The sequence below is a fragment of the Necator americanus genome, chromosome IV (assembly GCF_031761385.1).
Source record: "Necator americanus strain Aroian chromosome IV, whole genome shotgun sequence".
NCBI classification, from domain to species: domain Eukaryota; kingdom Metazoa; phylum Nematoda; class Chromadorea; order Rhabditida; family Ancylostomatidae; genus Necator; species Necator americanus.
Window position 1 is genome coordinate 2,174,572 of NC_087374.1, and position 16,532 is coordinate 2,191,103.

General features: G+C 40.0%; 3 protein-coding genes across 4 annotated transcripts; 2 read left to right on the forward strand and 1 right to left on the reverse strand.

The window, feature by feature from the left end:
• Positions 1-854: 854 nt before the first annotated feature.
• RB195_000185 (uncharacterized protein) lies at positions 855-9,235 on the forward strand (the record flags this gene model as incomplete). Its single annotated transcript, XM_064196376.1, has 28 exons — positions 855-960; positions 1,020-1,089; positions 1,746-1,884; positions 1,941-2,099; positions 2,169-2,219; positions 2,521-2,660; positions 2,879-2,978; positions 3,071-3,238; positions 3,380-3,529; positions 3,602-3,744; positions 3,824-3,959; positions 4,107-4,194; positions 4,554-4,700; positions 4,768-4,847; positions 5,089-5,175; positions 5,258-5,355; positions 5,432-5,509; positions 6,635-6,745; positions 6,862-6,990; positions 7,044-7,126; positions 7,181-7,299; positions 7,357-7,428; positions 7,657-7,741; positions 7,816-7,961; positions 8,491-8,614; positions 8,702-8,804; positions 8,865-9,018; positions 9,074-9,235. 28 exons carry the CDS (start codon positions 855-857, stop codon positions 9,233-9,235), a joined length of 3,228 nt encoding a protein of 1,075 aa, XP_064052257.1.
• Positions 9,236-9,292: 57 nt separating this feature from the next.
• RB195_000186 (uncharacterized protein) lies at positions 9,293-13,579 on the reverse strand (the record flags this gene model as incomplete). 2 transcript variants are annotated; one of them, XM_064196378.1, is made up of 11 exons in its annotated part: positions 9,293-9,424; positions 9,508-9,625; positions 9,686-9,837; positions 10,005-10,104; positions 10,160-10,270; positions 10,329-10,399; positions 10,487-10,589; positions 10,817-10,935; positions 11,022-11,201; positions 13,367-13,373; positions 13,518-13,579. In XM_064196378.1, 11 exons carry the CDS (start codon positions 13,577-13,579, stop codon positions 9,293-9,295), a joined length of 1,155 nt encoding a protein of 384 aa, XP_064052258.1. The 2 variants fall into 2 exon arrangements, with proteins under 2 accessions (XP_064052258.1, XP_064052259.1); XM_064196377.1 differs by lacking the exons at positions 13,367-13,373; positions 13,518-13,579 and adding an exon at positions 12,351-12,389.
• Positions 13,580-14,374: 795 nt separating this feature from the next.
• On the forward strand, positions 14,375-16,384 carry RB195_000187 (uncharacterized protein; the record flags this gene model as incomplete). Its single annotated transcript, XM_013449738.1, has 4 exons — positions 14,375-14,521; positions 14,624-14,728; positions 14,782-14,843; positions 16,294-16,384. The coding sequence occupies 4 exons, from the start codon at positions 14,375-14,377 to the stop codon at positions 16,382-16,384; spliced, it is 405 nt and encodes a 134-aa protein (XP_013305192.1).
• Positions 16,385-16,532: the final 148 nt, after the last annotated feature.

The window sequence follows — 16,532 nt, forward strand, 5'->3', positions numbered from 1 at the left end:
CTTTCAGAGTTCATACGCTTCGTCTTAGTTGATCTAGAAAAATTTTAAATAACAACACTTTCTGCAGTCTGCGGTCTTCTTTCTGGACGTGTCCGTACTCCAATTGAAAAAAAAAAATATTCAGGCTTAATTTCACATGTGTTCACTATCTGTAAATTGCTGCCACAGGATCGTGTCCTTCTCAATAAAGATTTTTTTCGGCGCTTTTCTAAAAAAGATGTTAGCAGGTGTAAAAAATATTGCAGTCTTCTTTGAATAAGTGTCCGTACTCTATTTGAAAGAAAAAATATTCAGACTTAATTCCACACCTATGTTCTCTGGTTAGTCGTTAGTTTAATAATTGATGGGATTCCGATCGTAGATTCCATCAGGAAATTCCTGAAGTTAACACCTAAATACAATTGTGTTAGCGATAATTTACAACAGTACTATTCAAAAAGGCCAGCGAGAACTAGTCCGTGGGTAAAATGTTCTGAGGCTAGAGGATATTCAGTGGTACCCTCATTTCTAGAAGTAAACATCTAAATCAGTCCGGGCCTTAAACTAAAACCTAAGCATTAGCCTTTGAGGATCCATGAAATGTAGGCTAAAGTTACTAAGAGAAAAAAGTAAGAGCGTCCTGAAATAAGAGCGCTACTGAGTTCTTTTTCGCAGCATCGGAGACTTCCACCCTATTCGCACAAAACCACAGTTCAAAACAATTGACCTATCTAGAAACTTCCGCGAGTGCCTCGGAACCTCTTCGGGCGGGGTTTCATCGGTAGGGCGCGACATCCGTTTCTGAGCGCACTTTATCACTGGTCTACCTTTCAAGCACTCAGTAATTCGTTAGTGCGAGATGCCTTCGAATTAGTATGTTCACCCTTTCCCGTGAAGAATTCGAAAACTGTAGGAACGTTCTATTCCGTCATTATCTTGGTGATTCAGGCTCTGAGGCCAGCAGCCGTGACCGGCGTAAAGGTAGGAGGCCTTTGTGTGACGTCTTGATTTTACTGAGCCCCACATTTTCGGCTCTTCAGAAGATAATGGCCAGAACAGATGGGAAACTCAACGTCGATTCATTGATAACTACTTTAGTAGATTTCTCAAGTGAGACATTTCCGTACCATTATTTTTTAAGCACTTTTTTAAAACACTTTGATTCTAAGTGATTCTATGTGAGTCGTTTGTGTTCATGAAATTTGTTGAGCGTAGTCGTAAAGCTGACTTCGTGCTTTGTATACCCTTAAATCTATTGAAATGCTTATTTTGAACGAGTTTGTTCGTTTGTTTGTGTTCATGAAATTTGTTGAGCGTAATCATAAAGCTGACTTCGTGCTTTGCATACCTTTAAATCTATTGAAATGCTTATTTTGAACGACATTTTGAACCCAGCAGCGTCTCACTGTAATTTTTTAAATCTAATTCTGCTTTGTAAGTGTGAAGCAACTCTTACCACTGAGCAAGAGAAAACGCATAACTTTTTGTATTTCTTTCTCTCGCAGACAGCAGGAAGTCCTGGAATTCACTTTGTTTTTCTTCTGTACATGCTCCTCCTCCCAAGCTTTTTCGATTAACAACTTGGTGATAGTGTCAGTTCGTAGCTTTTGAATACACATTTCTTCTTTTAAATCAAAGGTGATGAAGAAGAACTTTCATTTCATTCAACTCAGTACAGCATGCATTAGGTTCGCTTTTTTTTTAGTTCTACGCAATCTCCTTCTTGCTTTATACTTTTGTTTTCTTCTATAAATTATGCATTATAGGAATGGTGGAAAGAGTAAAGATCATTTTGATTTGAAACGACTGAAACGCGATAGCTACGGCATACCACAAGATATCAGCAAACGATACTTCGTTTTCGCTCAGAGAGAATTCCAGGATCCACCTAGTCATCTGCAACATGTTAGTTCTAGCGTTATTTAGACAAGATTGCTTACTCCCTAAGTTTTTATTCTCAGATACCGCCATGGCTAATCCGTCACTTCGAATATGCCATTCAATTATCATTGGATTTTTTCAATGATCTGAAATTCAAGAAAGTGAAAGAACTCCGAAAATCACAGAAGGAACTCCCAATTGCTGAAAGAAAGGATGAAATAATAAAGCTCTTAAAAGATGTCCGTTTCAATAAGAATTTTTTCTCTACCTCTCCAAATCCTGTTTTCTTTTCTAAACTTCTACTTTAGAATCAAGTGCTGATCATCGCAGGAGATACTGGATGCGGGAAAAGTACGCAAGTATGTTTTTTTTTTTTTTGTTACTCATTCTGTCCCACTTCTTTTTTCCAAAAAATCACATACAAGTATGCAACTATTTCATAGCTCACACGTCGCCAAAATCTGAAATCTATGAAATAGATTGAAATACTGAAATATTATTGAATTGAACTCCCTACGAACTTCAACAGTATAGTTGATATCAGTGTTGATTGACAAACATAATTTTACGAATTCCCGTAATAAGTAATCGCTTTGGTCCCATCACAGCTTCTCGCCATTTTTATTATTATCATATATGGTCTTCTTTCTCTTGTTACAGGTTCCCCAGTATCTTCTTCAAAGCGGTTATACTGGGATTGCTTGTACACAACCTCGTCGTATCGCTTGCACAGCACTGGCGCGACGAGTCGCGTACGAAACGCTAAACGCCTATGGAAGTGAGGTTGCATATCAAATCAGGTGAATTTCTTGGTGCCTAGATTGTTGAAATCCTTATTCATTCTGTTGGAACTCTGAATATTCACAAGGAAGTAAAAAAAAGTTCTGCTTTTATTGACTTACATACTTGTTACATGAATTAGCCGTCAAGTACTACATTCTATGCTTCTTTTTTCAAACACGAGTACAAAGTCTAGCTGTGCTTTTTTTACATCATCTTTCTTATCACCTTCTTCTAGGTTCGAAACAACTAAATCGAAGCGAACGAAAATGGTGTTTCTCACTGAAGGCCTTTTACTCCGACAAATGGAAAATGACTCTCTCCTCCAGCAATACAATGTGGGTATTGTCCTTTCTAGTAATTTTCAACTTGCTTAAGTTTTGCCAATCATAGGAAAAGAGTTTGCATTCTTAAACACCATTAATTATAGGTGGTAATTCTTGATGAAATACATGAAAGACATCTGAGCAGTGATTTGCTTATTGGACTATTGCGTGATATGATTGGGAAAAGAGATGACCTGAAGCTAATACTTATGTCTGCAACTATAAATCTGGAACTTTTCAAAGGATACTTTGAAGGAGCTCCGGTCATTCAGGTAATCATATATTTGCTCCTTATTCCCGTTTTTTTTTTTCTAAAAAGAAACTAGTAAACGATGGAGCTGCTACTTGGTTATTGGTGTTGTCCCTCACATGCTTCTACGAGTCATAAAGAGTTCCTCTTAGTTCTTCTTAAGGATACCGATAATTATAAAAACATTTCATTTTCGGTACCTGGGCGATTGTTTCCCATACAACTGCGATACCATCCAATCAAGCAGTTTATCGCTGAGAGTGAGAAAAAGAGTCACAAAATTGATCCGGAGCCGTACGTTCGGATACTCGAGGTTTGACTTTCCTCCTTTTTCTCAAGTTTGGTCCTGTAGAAAAAGTTCTTTTCTTTCAAACTGTTTCTCTAGCTTATTGATAAACAAGTTCCATCTACCGAGCGCGGTGATGCGCTAATTTTTCTCAATGGTGTCGCAGAGATTACAACCGTGGCTGAATCACTGAAAACTTATGCAGAACTGACGAAGGCTTGGATTATACTTATGTTACATAGGTACGAAGTAAATATGGTGCTTCAAGAGATTGTAGCTTGTAGTTTTTTTTTGTGTCTTCTTCGAACTTTCACTTTTCAGCACTCTCTCTGTTGAGGAGCAAGACAAAGTTTTTGATGTGGCGCCCTCAGGTGTGAGAAAGTGTATTCTTTCAACTAATATTGCTGAGACGTCAGTTACTATAGATGGAATTCGTTTTGTAATTGATTCTGGGAAGGTACGTTAACTTTACATATTTAACCTCCTTAAGTTTTGAGTAATTAAAGGACCTATTTTATTTTCTTTTATTCGTCCTTGTACCAACTATTCTATCTTAGTCTCTTTTTTTCGGATTTCGCATAGCTAACACGGTTTCGAATTCTAGGTCAATCTAATCAAACACGAAACGGGTAGTGGCACTCAGAAATTGAGCGAGTTCTGGGTGTCGAAGGCGTCTGCTGATCAAAGAAAAGGTAGTTCTGTTTCGCTTCACATTTTTCTTTCCCCTATTCTCTAAGACATGTTTTTCTGCTAATGATTATAGTCGGGATAAAACAGTGAACACTACCTATCACCTGAAACCTGGTGCAGTTTCGTAAGCGCTGCGCAGTTGCAATCGAGGTGGAACCAGTGCCAGCTCCATTCGAGCTGCGGAGCTTCCGCGGTTCCATCTTAATCGCAACGGTTACCTCCACCGGGTCGCTTCATTCACAGCCGCTTACGCAAACGCATCAGGCTTCAGTTCATTTAAACCTGACTAACGGCTACGGCAGGGCTCTACGTAGCAGTCCCATTTTTTTCCTTCATATCACTTCAACCGTTAATTCTTCAGGACGGGCAGGCAGAACAGGACCAGGAATATGCTATCGACTGTATTCTGAAGAACAGTACAATAAGATGGACGATTTCACGACTTCAGAAATCAATCGTGTTTCATTACAGGAGATGGCTCTTCGTATGATAAGCCTTAATCTCGGTTGTAAGTCAAATTTGTTGCATCATTTTTTTTTCTGATGGTGCGTTTAGAAGTTTGAGAATTATTTCAGTGGATCCTCGAACGTTTCCATTCATTGAGCATCCCGAAACAGAAAAGTTGAATGATGCACTCGATATTCTGAAGTTTCAGGTGTCTACTTTGTTTATTCGCTTGTCACCATGATTCCAATTAGGTCGCACTATTTGTACACCTATGCGCAAATTTTTGGCTTCTGAAAATGGCATGGAAAAGGATTCGTTCCTATGAGATAACTTAGGAAGTACTACGCCTGTGTACGCGCCGTATCTACGTGCGAGCGGTCGAAAATCGATGAGATATCCTCAACAGCCTATTCAAGTAAAACCAATGACAATGATAGCTTTCATTTCAGGGTGTTCTATACCCAGATCGTGATAATCAGCTCACAATCTTGGGGAGTGCTATAGCAAAACTACCTGTTGACGTGCCGATAGCAAAGGTGCTCCATGGAAGTTCATTACTCTATATTGTTATTGCTTTAAAAACCAGAAAAGAAAATCATTGCGGTATTTTGCTTTAAGATGCTTGTTCTGGGATGTGTTGTCAACCAAGTGGAAGTGATGTTAACCGTTGCCGCAGGTCTCTCTGTTCAAAGCCCGTTCACCAATCGCTCGTACCGGTATAGTAATGTTTTAAACATACTAAGTGAAATTAACTATGAAGAAGTTCCATTCTCAAAATTATTGGCGATTCAGAGAACTTGATGTGGTTGAACGAAGAAGACGTCTAACCAGCGCGATGGGAGACCCGTTCACACTCATTGAAATTTTCAGGTTTTGTTTTCTGAATTTCTCTTCTTAGCTTAAAGGCATCACACCACGAATCTGAGGTGGTGCAGATTTCATGTGGAGTATTCGTATACAGGATGAGAGACTACGGAGGGGGGGGGGGGATTCCGTCCATTTCTTCCTAATTGCCGTAAAAAAAACGGCCCGAAAGATACGGCTTCATTCGTTTTGGCGCACCATTTTGTACAAGAGGTTCGATTGGAGCGCGCCAGTCTTATGCGGCGCCGTATCTTTCGGGCCGTTTTTTACGACAATTAGCAAAAAATGGACGGAATCACCTCCCTCTCCGTAGTCTCCCATCTCGTATACAAATACTCCACCTAAAATCTGCACCACCTCAGATTCGTGGGGTGATGCCTTTAACACTCAATCTTAACGAAGATGTATGCCAGGGTGTATTAAGGGGTCCTGTGCAAACGGATTGGAAGTTAAAAGTTAGAAAACTTTCACTCTAGATGATTGAGTAGCCTCATGTGAGATTATGGTATCTTTTCTTTCTCTAGAAATCCATTTGCGGTTGATTCGTCTCTTTCTAATGCAAACATGAGCAAGAAGATTTCTTATGACATTGCCATATGCAATACTTCTTGGCTTCTTGGTCCGTTCCGTAAGTTAGAACGCCCACTACTGCTCCACAAATTGATTGTGCGTGCAACCGAATAAATTCCCATAAAAGAATTCGAACGAATATTTTCTGTATGTGCCCAGCTTCCAGATGTTGTTTTTCTGCTAGAAGTTCATGTAGAGAATGAGTTAGTAAACGGGCCCTGTAAAAAAGAACGAATTTCCTTTAGGGACCTTTGCGCGACAGCTAGTGAGGATTGCTGAAAGCTTTTTGTGTCGGCAACGTGATCTGAACCATGCTAAAAGTTGATCCAGAGTTCATAGATTCCCTAACCGAACGATTTGCTTTTAATGGTAATTTTTGTCAGATTCTTTTCGAAGATGCAACTGACAGAGTTACGAATTTGTCATTTATGATTATGATAATATATAGCCTTTTGTCCATCAGTGTCATAAGATGTCATCGTCTATCGTTTCCACTTTTTCATCCAGTGATCTCTGTGTAATATGCAACGAAGAAATAGTAAATGTTGAAATACTGTTTAGAGAATGGGTGTTGCACAAATGTACTGGAGGCAAAGTTCGCCGATGGGCTTTGGAAAATGGAATCGATGAGCATAGGATGTACGAGATTAGCAAATTACGCTCCCAGTATAGGTTTGTAACTTATTTGTCTGTTTATTTATTTGAATACACTGTGTGTACGAATTCTTCATTGGTTCATCGAGGAAGTCTTCGGGACATGTAATATAGTATTGTATTCCCATAATTAGGCAGGTCCTTGAAGACGCTGGGTTGATTGATAAACCAGATGCACATGAATTAGGACAGGACGATTCCCGTCAACGTCGAATTGATCAAGGAGACAGAAAAAAGCTACTAGACATGAAACGCGATGCCAGGTACTGAACCTAAGGTCAACGGCTATTGAGCAAAAAGTACTAAGCGTTTTAAGAAACCAAGAAAAAACACAGAAGATATTGCGAGCAGACAAGCATTTCGACTCGATTCTCAATGAAAAAGAGGAAGAAGATCTAGGTTCCGCTTTTCTTTTTCCGCCAAAGAACTATTAAATGAATTGCTGTTTTATAGAGAACGAACAGGATCCTATGAAGACCGACGTAAAAACGGTCGAATTTCTGTTGAGTTATAAGCAAAGAGATGTGGAAATAATTCGTCGCACTCACAAATTCAGACGAAAAGAAGCTGAAGTAGGTGACATATTTTGCCTTCTTAGTTTTTCTTGCTTATTTTAAATTCATCTTTAGCTAATCAGGGTCGTTATTGCCGCAGGTCTTTATCCTCAATACACTATCGCAGACCCTATGAACAAGTATCAGGTTGGTGGCTTATATATTTTAGAAGTAACTTGATTGTAAGTTTGTGGCGTCTGTCATATCACAAGCATCAGCGGCGATGTCTTCATGAGCATTTGGTTAATCTTCTGGATGAACTATTCCATTGCTGAAGTATTTCGGTAATTATCAGACTGATGTTACAGGATTTAAAAACCGAGGAGTACTATACCAAAGTGCCCTCTGTGTCCGTTAATGGGTTTTTGTTTGCAGCACGGGCAGGAGCTCTTTGTACACACTCGAATGAAGCCATTCAGTCTCATACATCCGAATTCTTCAATCGCACAGTACCATGCAGGTATTGTTATTACCTAGTTAGATATCAGAACGGATATTTCCAAGTATATATCTTTCTTGAATAATACATTTTAGAGTCGCTAGACGCACATGCTGACAGTGAAGGTCGTTCAACGTTTCATCAGATTCTTTTTTATGGTTTACTGCTGGAAACTACGAAGCCGTACATCTGTAACGTAATACCAATTCCTGCCCTTGGTCTCTTACTGTTCTCAAAAAAGGTTAGTTGAAAGAACTATCTAGGAAATCAGCATAGTATTTCTTAGGGGCTAAACTTGACACTTTTGTAGTTGAACATATTTGTAACATACTTCCTCGAGTCTGTAGAAGATTTAGCATTACCACCAGGTTCAGTTCTTACAGTCAAGGTGTATTATCATGTATAATAATGGTGATTAATAAGAACGATCTTCATTTGCACTCTCCTTGCACAAGATTTCACTTCGATATCTACATATGTACATATAGTCGGATCAAAACGGTACATAAAGCACGGTGCACTTGCGTAAGCGGTTGCGCTCGAAGCGTTGCGGTAGAGCGTACCAGTTGGGATCGAGTGAAGACCTCTGCTACCACCGTTCATTACTGCAGTTCGCGATGGTCCCATCTCGATTCCAACTGCTATCTTCACCGCGCCGCTTCGAGCACAACCGCTTACACAGTTGCACCGTGCTTCATCTCCTTTTGACTCTTCTATATATTCTTCGTCACGCCACCGCAGATTCCTGATCTTCAGTAATTAATTCATAGGTGATGTGTGATGACTGGAAGCTGGTGCTTGTTGACGATTTTGTAGAAATTTCATTCGAACGGATACAGCAATGTAAGGAAGTTATGCATTCTATCGTGGATATAAGAAAACATCTCAACACAGGTTTGTTGCTTCAATTCTCTGTTTATTGCCAACAAGTTAACTACGTAGTCTACCGAATAAATCTAGTTTCGTTGAAACTAACTTTAGGCTTGCAAAGGAAATTACGGGGTCTATCGTACAATCCAAGTGAACTTTCCGAGATCATCAATAGGTTTGCCTATACTCTCGCCGAAGGAGATGTAGAGATTTCGTATGTTTTGCATCTTTTCTATCTTACCCAAATTATTTTTTTTAAAATCATTCTATTTAGTGTAAAGCGTATTGTTCATCCGCCGCGAACACTTGAAAACGTTGGATTTTTCTTACCAGATGGAGAAGTTGAACTAGATGTCGAGGAATACGTATTAGAGGATGCGGATGAGTTTGATGACAGCAACCAAGAGAAAGAGGAATGCTTAGATGATGTGGGAAGATTCTATGACTTGATTTTCTTTTTTGGATGTTTTAGCTGCATTTCAGGTTCCAAAACAAGAAAGTGAAGGAGTGCAAATAAAGGAAGAACCACCAGAACAGAAAGAAAGAAAACCAACATATTACGAAATTCTGCAAAAGAAGATGCGGGAACGAGAAGCAAAAACTGCTGATACTCAACCATGCGAAAAGAAACCTCGAGTAGAATAAAAGTCTTAAAAATACTTCATTGAAGTACATATCCTTGAAATTGTACATATCAATAAATCAGGATAAAGTGTCTTCATTCGAATCTTGGCTTTCTTCCCATATCTGTCCCATTTCTAGAGTTACAAACGGAGGAAGATCCGTTCTATTCTGCATTATATCATTTAGCAGCTCCTTTGGTTCGAGGTAATACTGCAATATAAACATATCTATAATCTAAGAAATCAAAGGAATTTGGGTCAAATAATGAAATAGTGGGCACCAAATATGCTTACTTCGTATGATCCCATGTGATAAGTTCCCCAGTGAATTCCTACAGAAAACTTAGACCTCACCAAATCATGGATCGCTACGGCTTCGTGTGGGTCAATGTGCTGAGATTTCATGAACCACCTCAAATAGTGTGGATTCTAGTGTGGTTGTTAAGTGTTAGTAGTGTAATGATTTGCATACCTTGGGCTGTATGCACCTATAGGAATTGCAGCAAGGTCGAATGGTCCGAGGCGGCTGCCAATCTTCTTGAATTCGCGGTCGCAGTATCCCGTATCTCCCGTGTAGTAAAAGCGGCGATTCGGCGTCACAACGGCCCATCCTGACCACAGTCGCTTAAAAGTCTTCTACATTTTTCTCTAAATAGACGGGAAGAAATCTTAGATATATAGTAGAGTTAAAGGCAACATAATTTCGCTGTTTAGCTTAGCTTTATGAAATACTTAGTAGAGCCGTTTAAATGAAGCAATCATATTCGAATATATAAGTGTGTGGCGCAAACCTTGTTCCTGTCAAAAGCACCTCGTTGTCCCCAGTGTTGGGAAGGGAGGCACCAAACTGTCACGTTTTTATCATCAACCTTAAATGAGTCGTGCTCACCCCTAAAAAAAATAGGATTGGTAAGCTTTCTTATTCAGTTGAATTAAATCAACTAGCCATTCCATTTCCGTGACTTTCTCTGGATAGTCCTCAGAATTACGGATTCCTATGGAGCTCATCCATTTTTGCATGCCAAGAGGAACGAACCATCTCATTGAAGGATTTCGTCTGAAATAATTAAATGCACCACAAAATGTTAACGTTACTGTTTTAATGTACTGCTTACTCATTTATCGTTGTTACTGCATAGGAGTCAAGATGGTCATAGTGATCGTGGGAAATGACGCCGAAGTGGAGCTGAAACATAGTTTAGTGTTATTGAAGCTTGTCCGCTTTAAACACAATGCCTGATCTTTCTTTTTTAACAAATTAATGCGAGATTACAGTTGGTAGATGCTCAATTTCCATGGGAGGCGGACGGTAACGCTTGGGTCCAAACCATTGTGAAAATGAGACTCGTCTCGACCAAACGGGATCAGTGATGAACCTAGGAGGCCATTTTAAAGCAATTCCGTCAAGCAGAAAAGATTCTCAAAGATGCCTGACGTTAAAATGCATATTTATTCAATTTGTTGAGCTGCTTAGCTTTACATTCCTTCCGAGCTACATCACAACCAAAAGTACCTCAGTGTTTCAGTTAGCCCCCTGACCAACGACTATCCCAAGCCAAAAGAATCAGTGAAAGTTCACGGGGAATACGTTCTACTTTATTACCGTATGTCTTCCATTTGAACTAGTACAGTCGCGTGTCCAAGCCATGTAGCAAACATTTCCGCCTTCGATTTTGATTCGAATTTCGTTCCATTGTGTACGGGTAACACTTCATCTAATTCCTAAAGAGTACTGAAATATTAACTGAGACATTATGGAACATTACTGGTGGCAATATACAGAACAAGAACGAGAACACAACCTATACCGCATTGTCGTCTGGTATATTAGAGTTGTCCTTCTCAAACAATCTCCACTTCAATAGACTCCAAAAACCAGGAACTCCGGTCCATTTGTCAAAAGACGGGGGGTTCGCGAAACGTCCATTATCCCGCAAAGGTTTAGCAAAGTCCGAAGGACTTTGAGAGCTTGAGCTCGTCATAGCTACCTGAAGGCGTAGTTCTCTTGCTGTATGAAATGGCGAAAAGAGAGGTTTCTGTGAACGCATACGCTTTCATAGAAACCTCTCTTTCCCTGTCCAATGAAAGACAAGAGCAAAAAAAGTGCTCAACAAAATGGAGACTTTGGGCCGCCACAAATCTCGTCACAGGGAGTTTCATAATCAGCCATTAGGTATCATTGCCTTACAAGTATCAATAAACGTTACAAGGCATTTATGAGGTATCAATGATAAGCCGTAGCCGTCTAGCGCTCAGATCAGGAGCTCTAGCTTCAGCCTCACACTTATTGCTCCAGTTCAAGGTTTCCAATTGCAATCAATGCAGACACATTGTAACCGTACTATTGGATTTACTATTTCCTATCCAAATTTGAAATACATATTTCGTCTTTATGAGTAATTTCCACTAGGTTCCCTACTTCACAGGTCAGAATCGATGACTTCTTGAAGTTAACTTCGGGTGTTTAGAACTTTAAAGGTCCCTGGAAGCGGGATCCCACGTAACTGAAGACTCATTGTTCTCACATGGGCAGTGGTATATGGAAATTCGCGTACGAAATTTTGGAGTTATTGCTTATGACAAGTTCCTTGAGGTGAAATAACTTCAGTAGTCAGAAATTGAAAGGAAACCATCAATAATACAAACATGGAGGGTGACAGAATGTAATTTTAAAACAAGAAAATCGTATTATCTCAGGAAGCTCGAGTGGCACCGTTTCTGCTTAACACATCCATTCTGCTGAAGATTGATACTATCCGTCTGTAACTGTTCTAATGAAGTCTGATTTTTTTTTGTGCACCAAAGAACTCACTTCCGTGAAGCTTCGCACTGATTCGTGTGGCCATGTAAATATAGTCAGGTCAAAACGACATGAAGCACGGTGTAGCTGTGTAAACTGTTGTGCATGAAGCGGCGCGGAGGAGATGGTGGTTATAATCTACATGGGACCATCGGGAATTTTAGGAATGTACGGTGGCAGCATATTTATTCGCGAAGATCGACTAGAAATTTTGCTAAGTGTTAACAAACGCGGCTACGCAGACACGATCACAAAACTTTCATGAAACAGCATAGATATACTGCAACATGTGGAGAAGCTAAACCTAAAAAATGACTCTTACAGTGCATTCACATACCGAACAAATAAGTATCCAAGTCAGTGGGCCAGGTCGCATAGCCGGAAGATACAGATCTTCTATGTCGTCTCGAAAGAACAAGGAAAAACTAGTTCTTGAACTGCATAAGAACTGGACTTCGAAAGATGATCGAGGGCATAGGCATCTTATTTGTTGATTGTGGATAAGATAATTTTTTGGCGCATACTGCAAAACGAATGTACATTGTAACAACATAAACAATTGGAATCACATTGACGGAATTAACGACAACCAAATCGAAGAAGAATAGAAAAACCACAGCGAGCGGGAGCGCATAAACAATTTTATATATCACTGATATGCCAAATGTTTCGAGGTGGGAGCACTGCACCAGGGCACACAAGATAATTTGACCGACTTTCATTCGGGTAAAGAAGACATGTAGCATAATGTAATTGCGTAAGTGACTGCGATCAAGGAATTGTTAGCTCCGATCAGCTTATAGAAATGACTAAAGGCAGCGCGCCACTTCGAGCGCAGCTGCTTACGCAATTGCACCAGGCTTCACGTTGCTTTGACTCGACTATAGACTGCATTAGAATTGGATCAGTTATGCATATATAATTGCATATTTTAATTACATCGCCCAGTGGACCGATGGAGTGTTGAAGTCTCGCAAATTTGCCGGGTCATACGCTTATATTTGTTTTCACAAATTCACTAATTGGCACTAATTCTGGGGAAAAATGTAGTGGGAGTGGAGGGGGAAGGGAGGGAAGACACTTACTGGCGCCCTTTTTTCTGAACGCTCTATCTTACTTTTTTCTCTTGATAACTGTAGCTTACATGTCATAGATCCTTTAAGACTAATGTTTAGGTCTTAGGGCGCTGACTGTTTAGTTATTTGCGCTCAGAAATAGGGGCACTGAGTGCTCCCCCAACTGCATTTTACCCTAGTTCTGCTGTGATCCCCTCGTCTTCTTCGCATTCCCCACGTATCACATAAACGAGGGAATTCAGCAGCGGATAAATACGATGGGGAAAAGAAAACTCACTGATTGACTGAGTATATCAGGCAACTTGTTCGAGGCAGACGGAATGCGTGAACGGTAGCGGACGCGTCACAATCGCGCGGACAAACAAATGTCAGCGACTGCGCTTAGAGTCGGTACCTAACGCGTTCAATCATGTGACCGCAACGCACACCTTTGGTCTGTCGGGCTAACATTCCGTATTCGCTCACGCTTTACCCAATCGAATGCGACCATTCACAGTCGGCCGCAAGCAAATTTGTACAAAAGGAACCGTTAGATCACGAAAAACGTACGGGTAATTCCCATCAGGACCACAATAAGGGACGAAAACTAGCAGAAAAAGTATAACAAATGGAAACCACAGACAATCAACAACACAAACCAGCAACGGCCCTCAATAGAGTTTTCAGACGCGCGGGCGGCACGGTCGGGCGAGTCTTGTCGCGCCGCGAGGATCGTCGCTCGCGTCGATGCGCGCGGAAAACAAGCAGTACCACTTTAACCGCCTCAAACAGTATGGACTAGATTCCCCTCTTCCCTCGATAACTATCCTTCTGCTTCTTTCCATCCCTCTCTAGGACACTTCCTGCTCCAATCGTCTTTGTTTGAACCATTGAATCGACGAAACATCCGAGCTTTCATGAAATGTTCGTAATTGCGGAAATAGTGCTCTTCAAATTACGCACTAATTCTCGGAGGAAGATTTGTTCCTCCTTTCTTTTGGTTCTCTTTTGTAGCGCGTATCTAACTTTCCGGAGAATTTGGAATGGTAATTAAAGAAACCTTGGATGTGTATTTCTGTCATATGTGTGGTTATTCGTACACTTCGCATCAGTCTTGTCATTAAATAGTTCTAAATGCGAAAAGCCATAAATACTCTACTCAAAGGGAATATTTCACAAATTAGGAGACGTACTTGTGAATTTCACTCATCTTGTGTGAAGTTCAATAGAAAAGGTGTTGGATTTCTTCTGAGATGTGTCCTTCAAAATTAACATTTTTTTATGTCCTAGTTCCAGGCAGTTTGATATGCTCAGACAGGTTTTTCTTACCTCGAGGCCTGTCCTTACACAACTAGCCTGCCGAAAGGCCACAAACTTGGTATCGTTTCGACCGCTAGTCGTTAACGCCATAAGCTTGAAGTCCAGAGAACAAATCAGGTCGTATTCATCAAAGGTGGGATTTTTTTTCGGTTTTGTTCGGAAATTCACTAAGTTTCTTCAGTTTCTTAAACTTCATTCATAAATGTTGTGAGGTCTATACGTAGGTGCATTTAAGGCTCCTCTCACAAAGAAAACTCTGGAGGATCGGATTATCCTCGTTCTCAGTCTGTATGATAAAATTGATCCTAAGAAGTTGACTATGGACTCTGATTTTTCGAAGGTATGTACATTAACAAACTGGGTAAACTTTGAAAAGGACAATCAACGATTTAGGATTTGGGCTTAGATTCGCTCGATCATGTTGAAGTGATGATGGCAATGGAGGAGGAGTTTGGGTGAGTAACTCTATTGCATCCAATTTCTAACAGATATTATGCTGTAAATTCTGTTCGTTTCTTTTTTTGAAGAATTGATCATTCATTCATAATATTATGTATGGATATGTTGTTATATTCAGGTCAATTCATCATATTCACCACACGAAGCTTAGTGCATTTGCGTACACACGCTGCGCTCGAAACGAAACAGCGTAATAGATGAGACAATCGGGAACTGCACCGATTAGTGGTGCTAGCAAGGGTACTCCCAACCCCTACTGCTATGCTTTATCGCACCGCTTCAAGCGCAGCTGCTTACGCAACTGCACCGAGCTTCAGGTCGTTTTGACTGGACTATATATTATGCATTGTTAATTGTTAATTGGATGTTCTTCATGCCGTAAGTTTTTCAACTAGAACCCAATGCCTCTCTTCCACTTATGATTTTCTTAGCTTCGTAGAAAGATATAAGGTAGAAAGGTCATATTCTAGGTGCAATGATTGAATCGCATGAAAATCCTTATGAATATGTGATTAGAGTTAAAGGAGCTATAACTTAGTTGCTTTTCAATTGGTAAGCATGAAGCCAGCCCTTTATGGTTCATATTCACATTTCTTGATTCGGAAAAATTCAAATCCAGCAGAGGAGCTTCGTTCTGTTAACTCATATTTCGCACCTATTCTTCCAGTTTCACTCGTTGCTTCCTGTCTTCCACTGTTACTTTATTTTTGTCTTGCCAACTCTAAGCGCACGTCGTAATCTTAGTTAATACTGCTCTTATCACTTGAAGCATGTCGCTAGTTGAGCAAACTTTTGGACTGAATTTTTTTTTTGAAATCCACATCTTCATGTTTCTTCGAGGTCAGATTGATCTGTGTTTCACTCGTTTCGAATTACTCCATCTATTACTTCTTTTCTTGCAAGTTCATAGAGAGGCGGCTAACAAACAGTCCGTTGGGTAGTTTCTGACTTTTGGGGGCTCGTCATATACCGTATAAACCTACAAAGAAGTTGAAGATTAGGAAGGAAAAGAACAATTTGAAGGTTCAAGCTATTTCATATCAATTGTGGCGGATTTGCTTTTGACGGTTTCATACACCCTGCCTTACTGCTTATCAAAGAAGGTAATCTGATGACATTGAACTCAGAAGAGAGAGAGTCAAAGATCATCAGGTGGAAAGTTTACTGATAAAACAACCGAGATCTGACTGCTACGATTACGTCAGCAGAGGGATGTTCGTTTGGAACATTGGAAATTTATACCTCCTAGGAAAAATTTGTGTAGTGATTTAGTTCCAGTTTCCATTACAGTTTAGATTTATTTAGCACATTTCAGCGCCCAAGACAGGCTAACAAGCTTCTGAAAAGGAGGATTTAGTTCAGATACATATGTTATTATCAGATTTAGGAAATATCATTTCCCTAAATAAAGCGTTGATTAGCTTCTCATGAAGCCGAACTTTTTAGTTTCGAGATTCCCGATGGAGACGCTGATCGGCTGAAGACCCCACGAGATATATTCCAATATGTAGCTGATCGTGAAGATGTTTTTGACTAATCAAATTTGTTGTTTTTCGAAGTTCTGCATTGGAAAATGCTTAGAGTCGTGTATTTACCTAGGCAGATTTTTGATCGTTATGTTTTGAATGCAGAGGATAGTTTTCATAGTGTATTTAGTTTTCTTTTTAATTTGATTTGCAATAAAT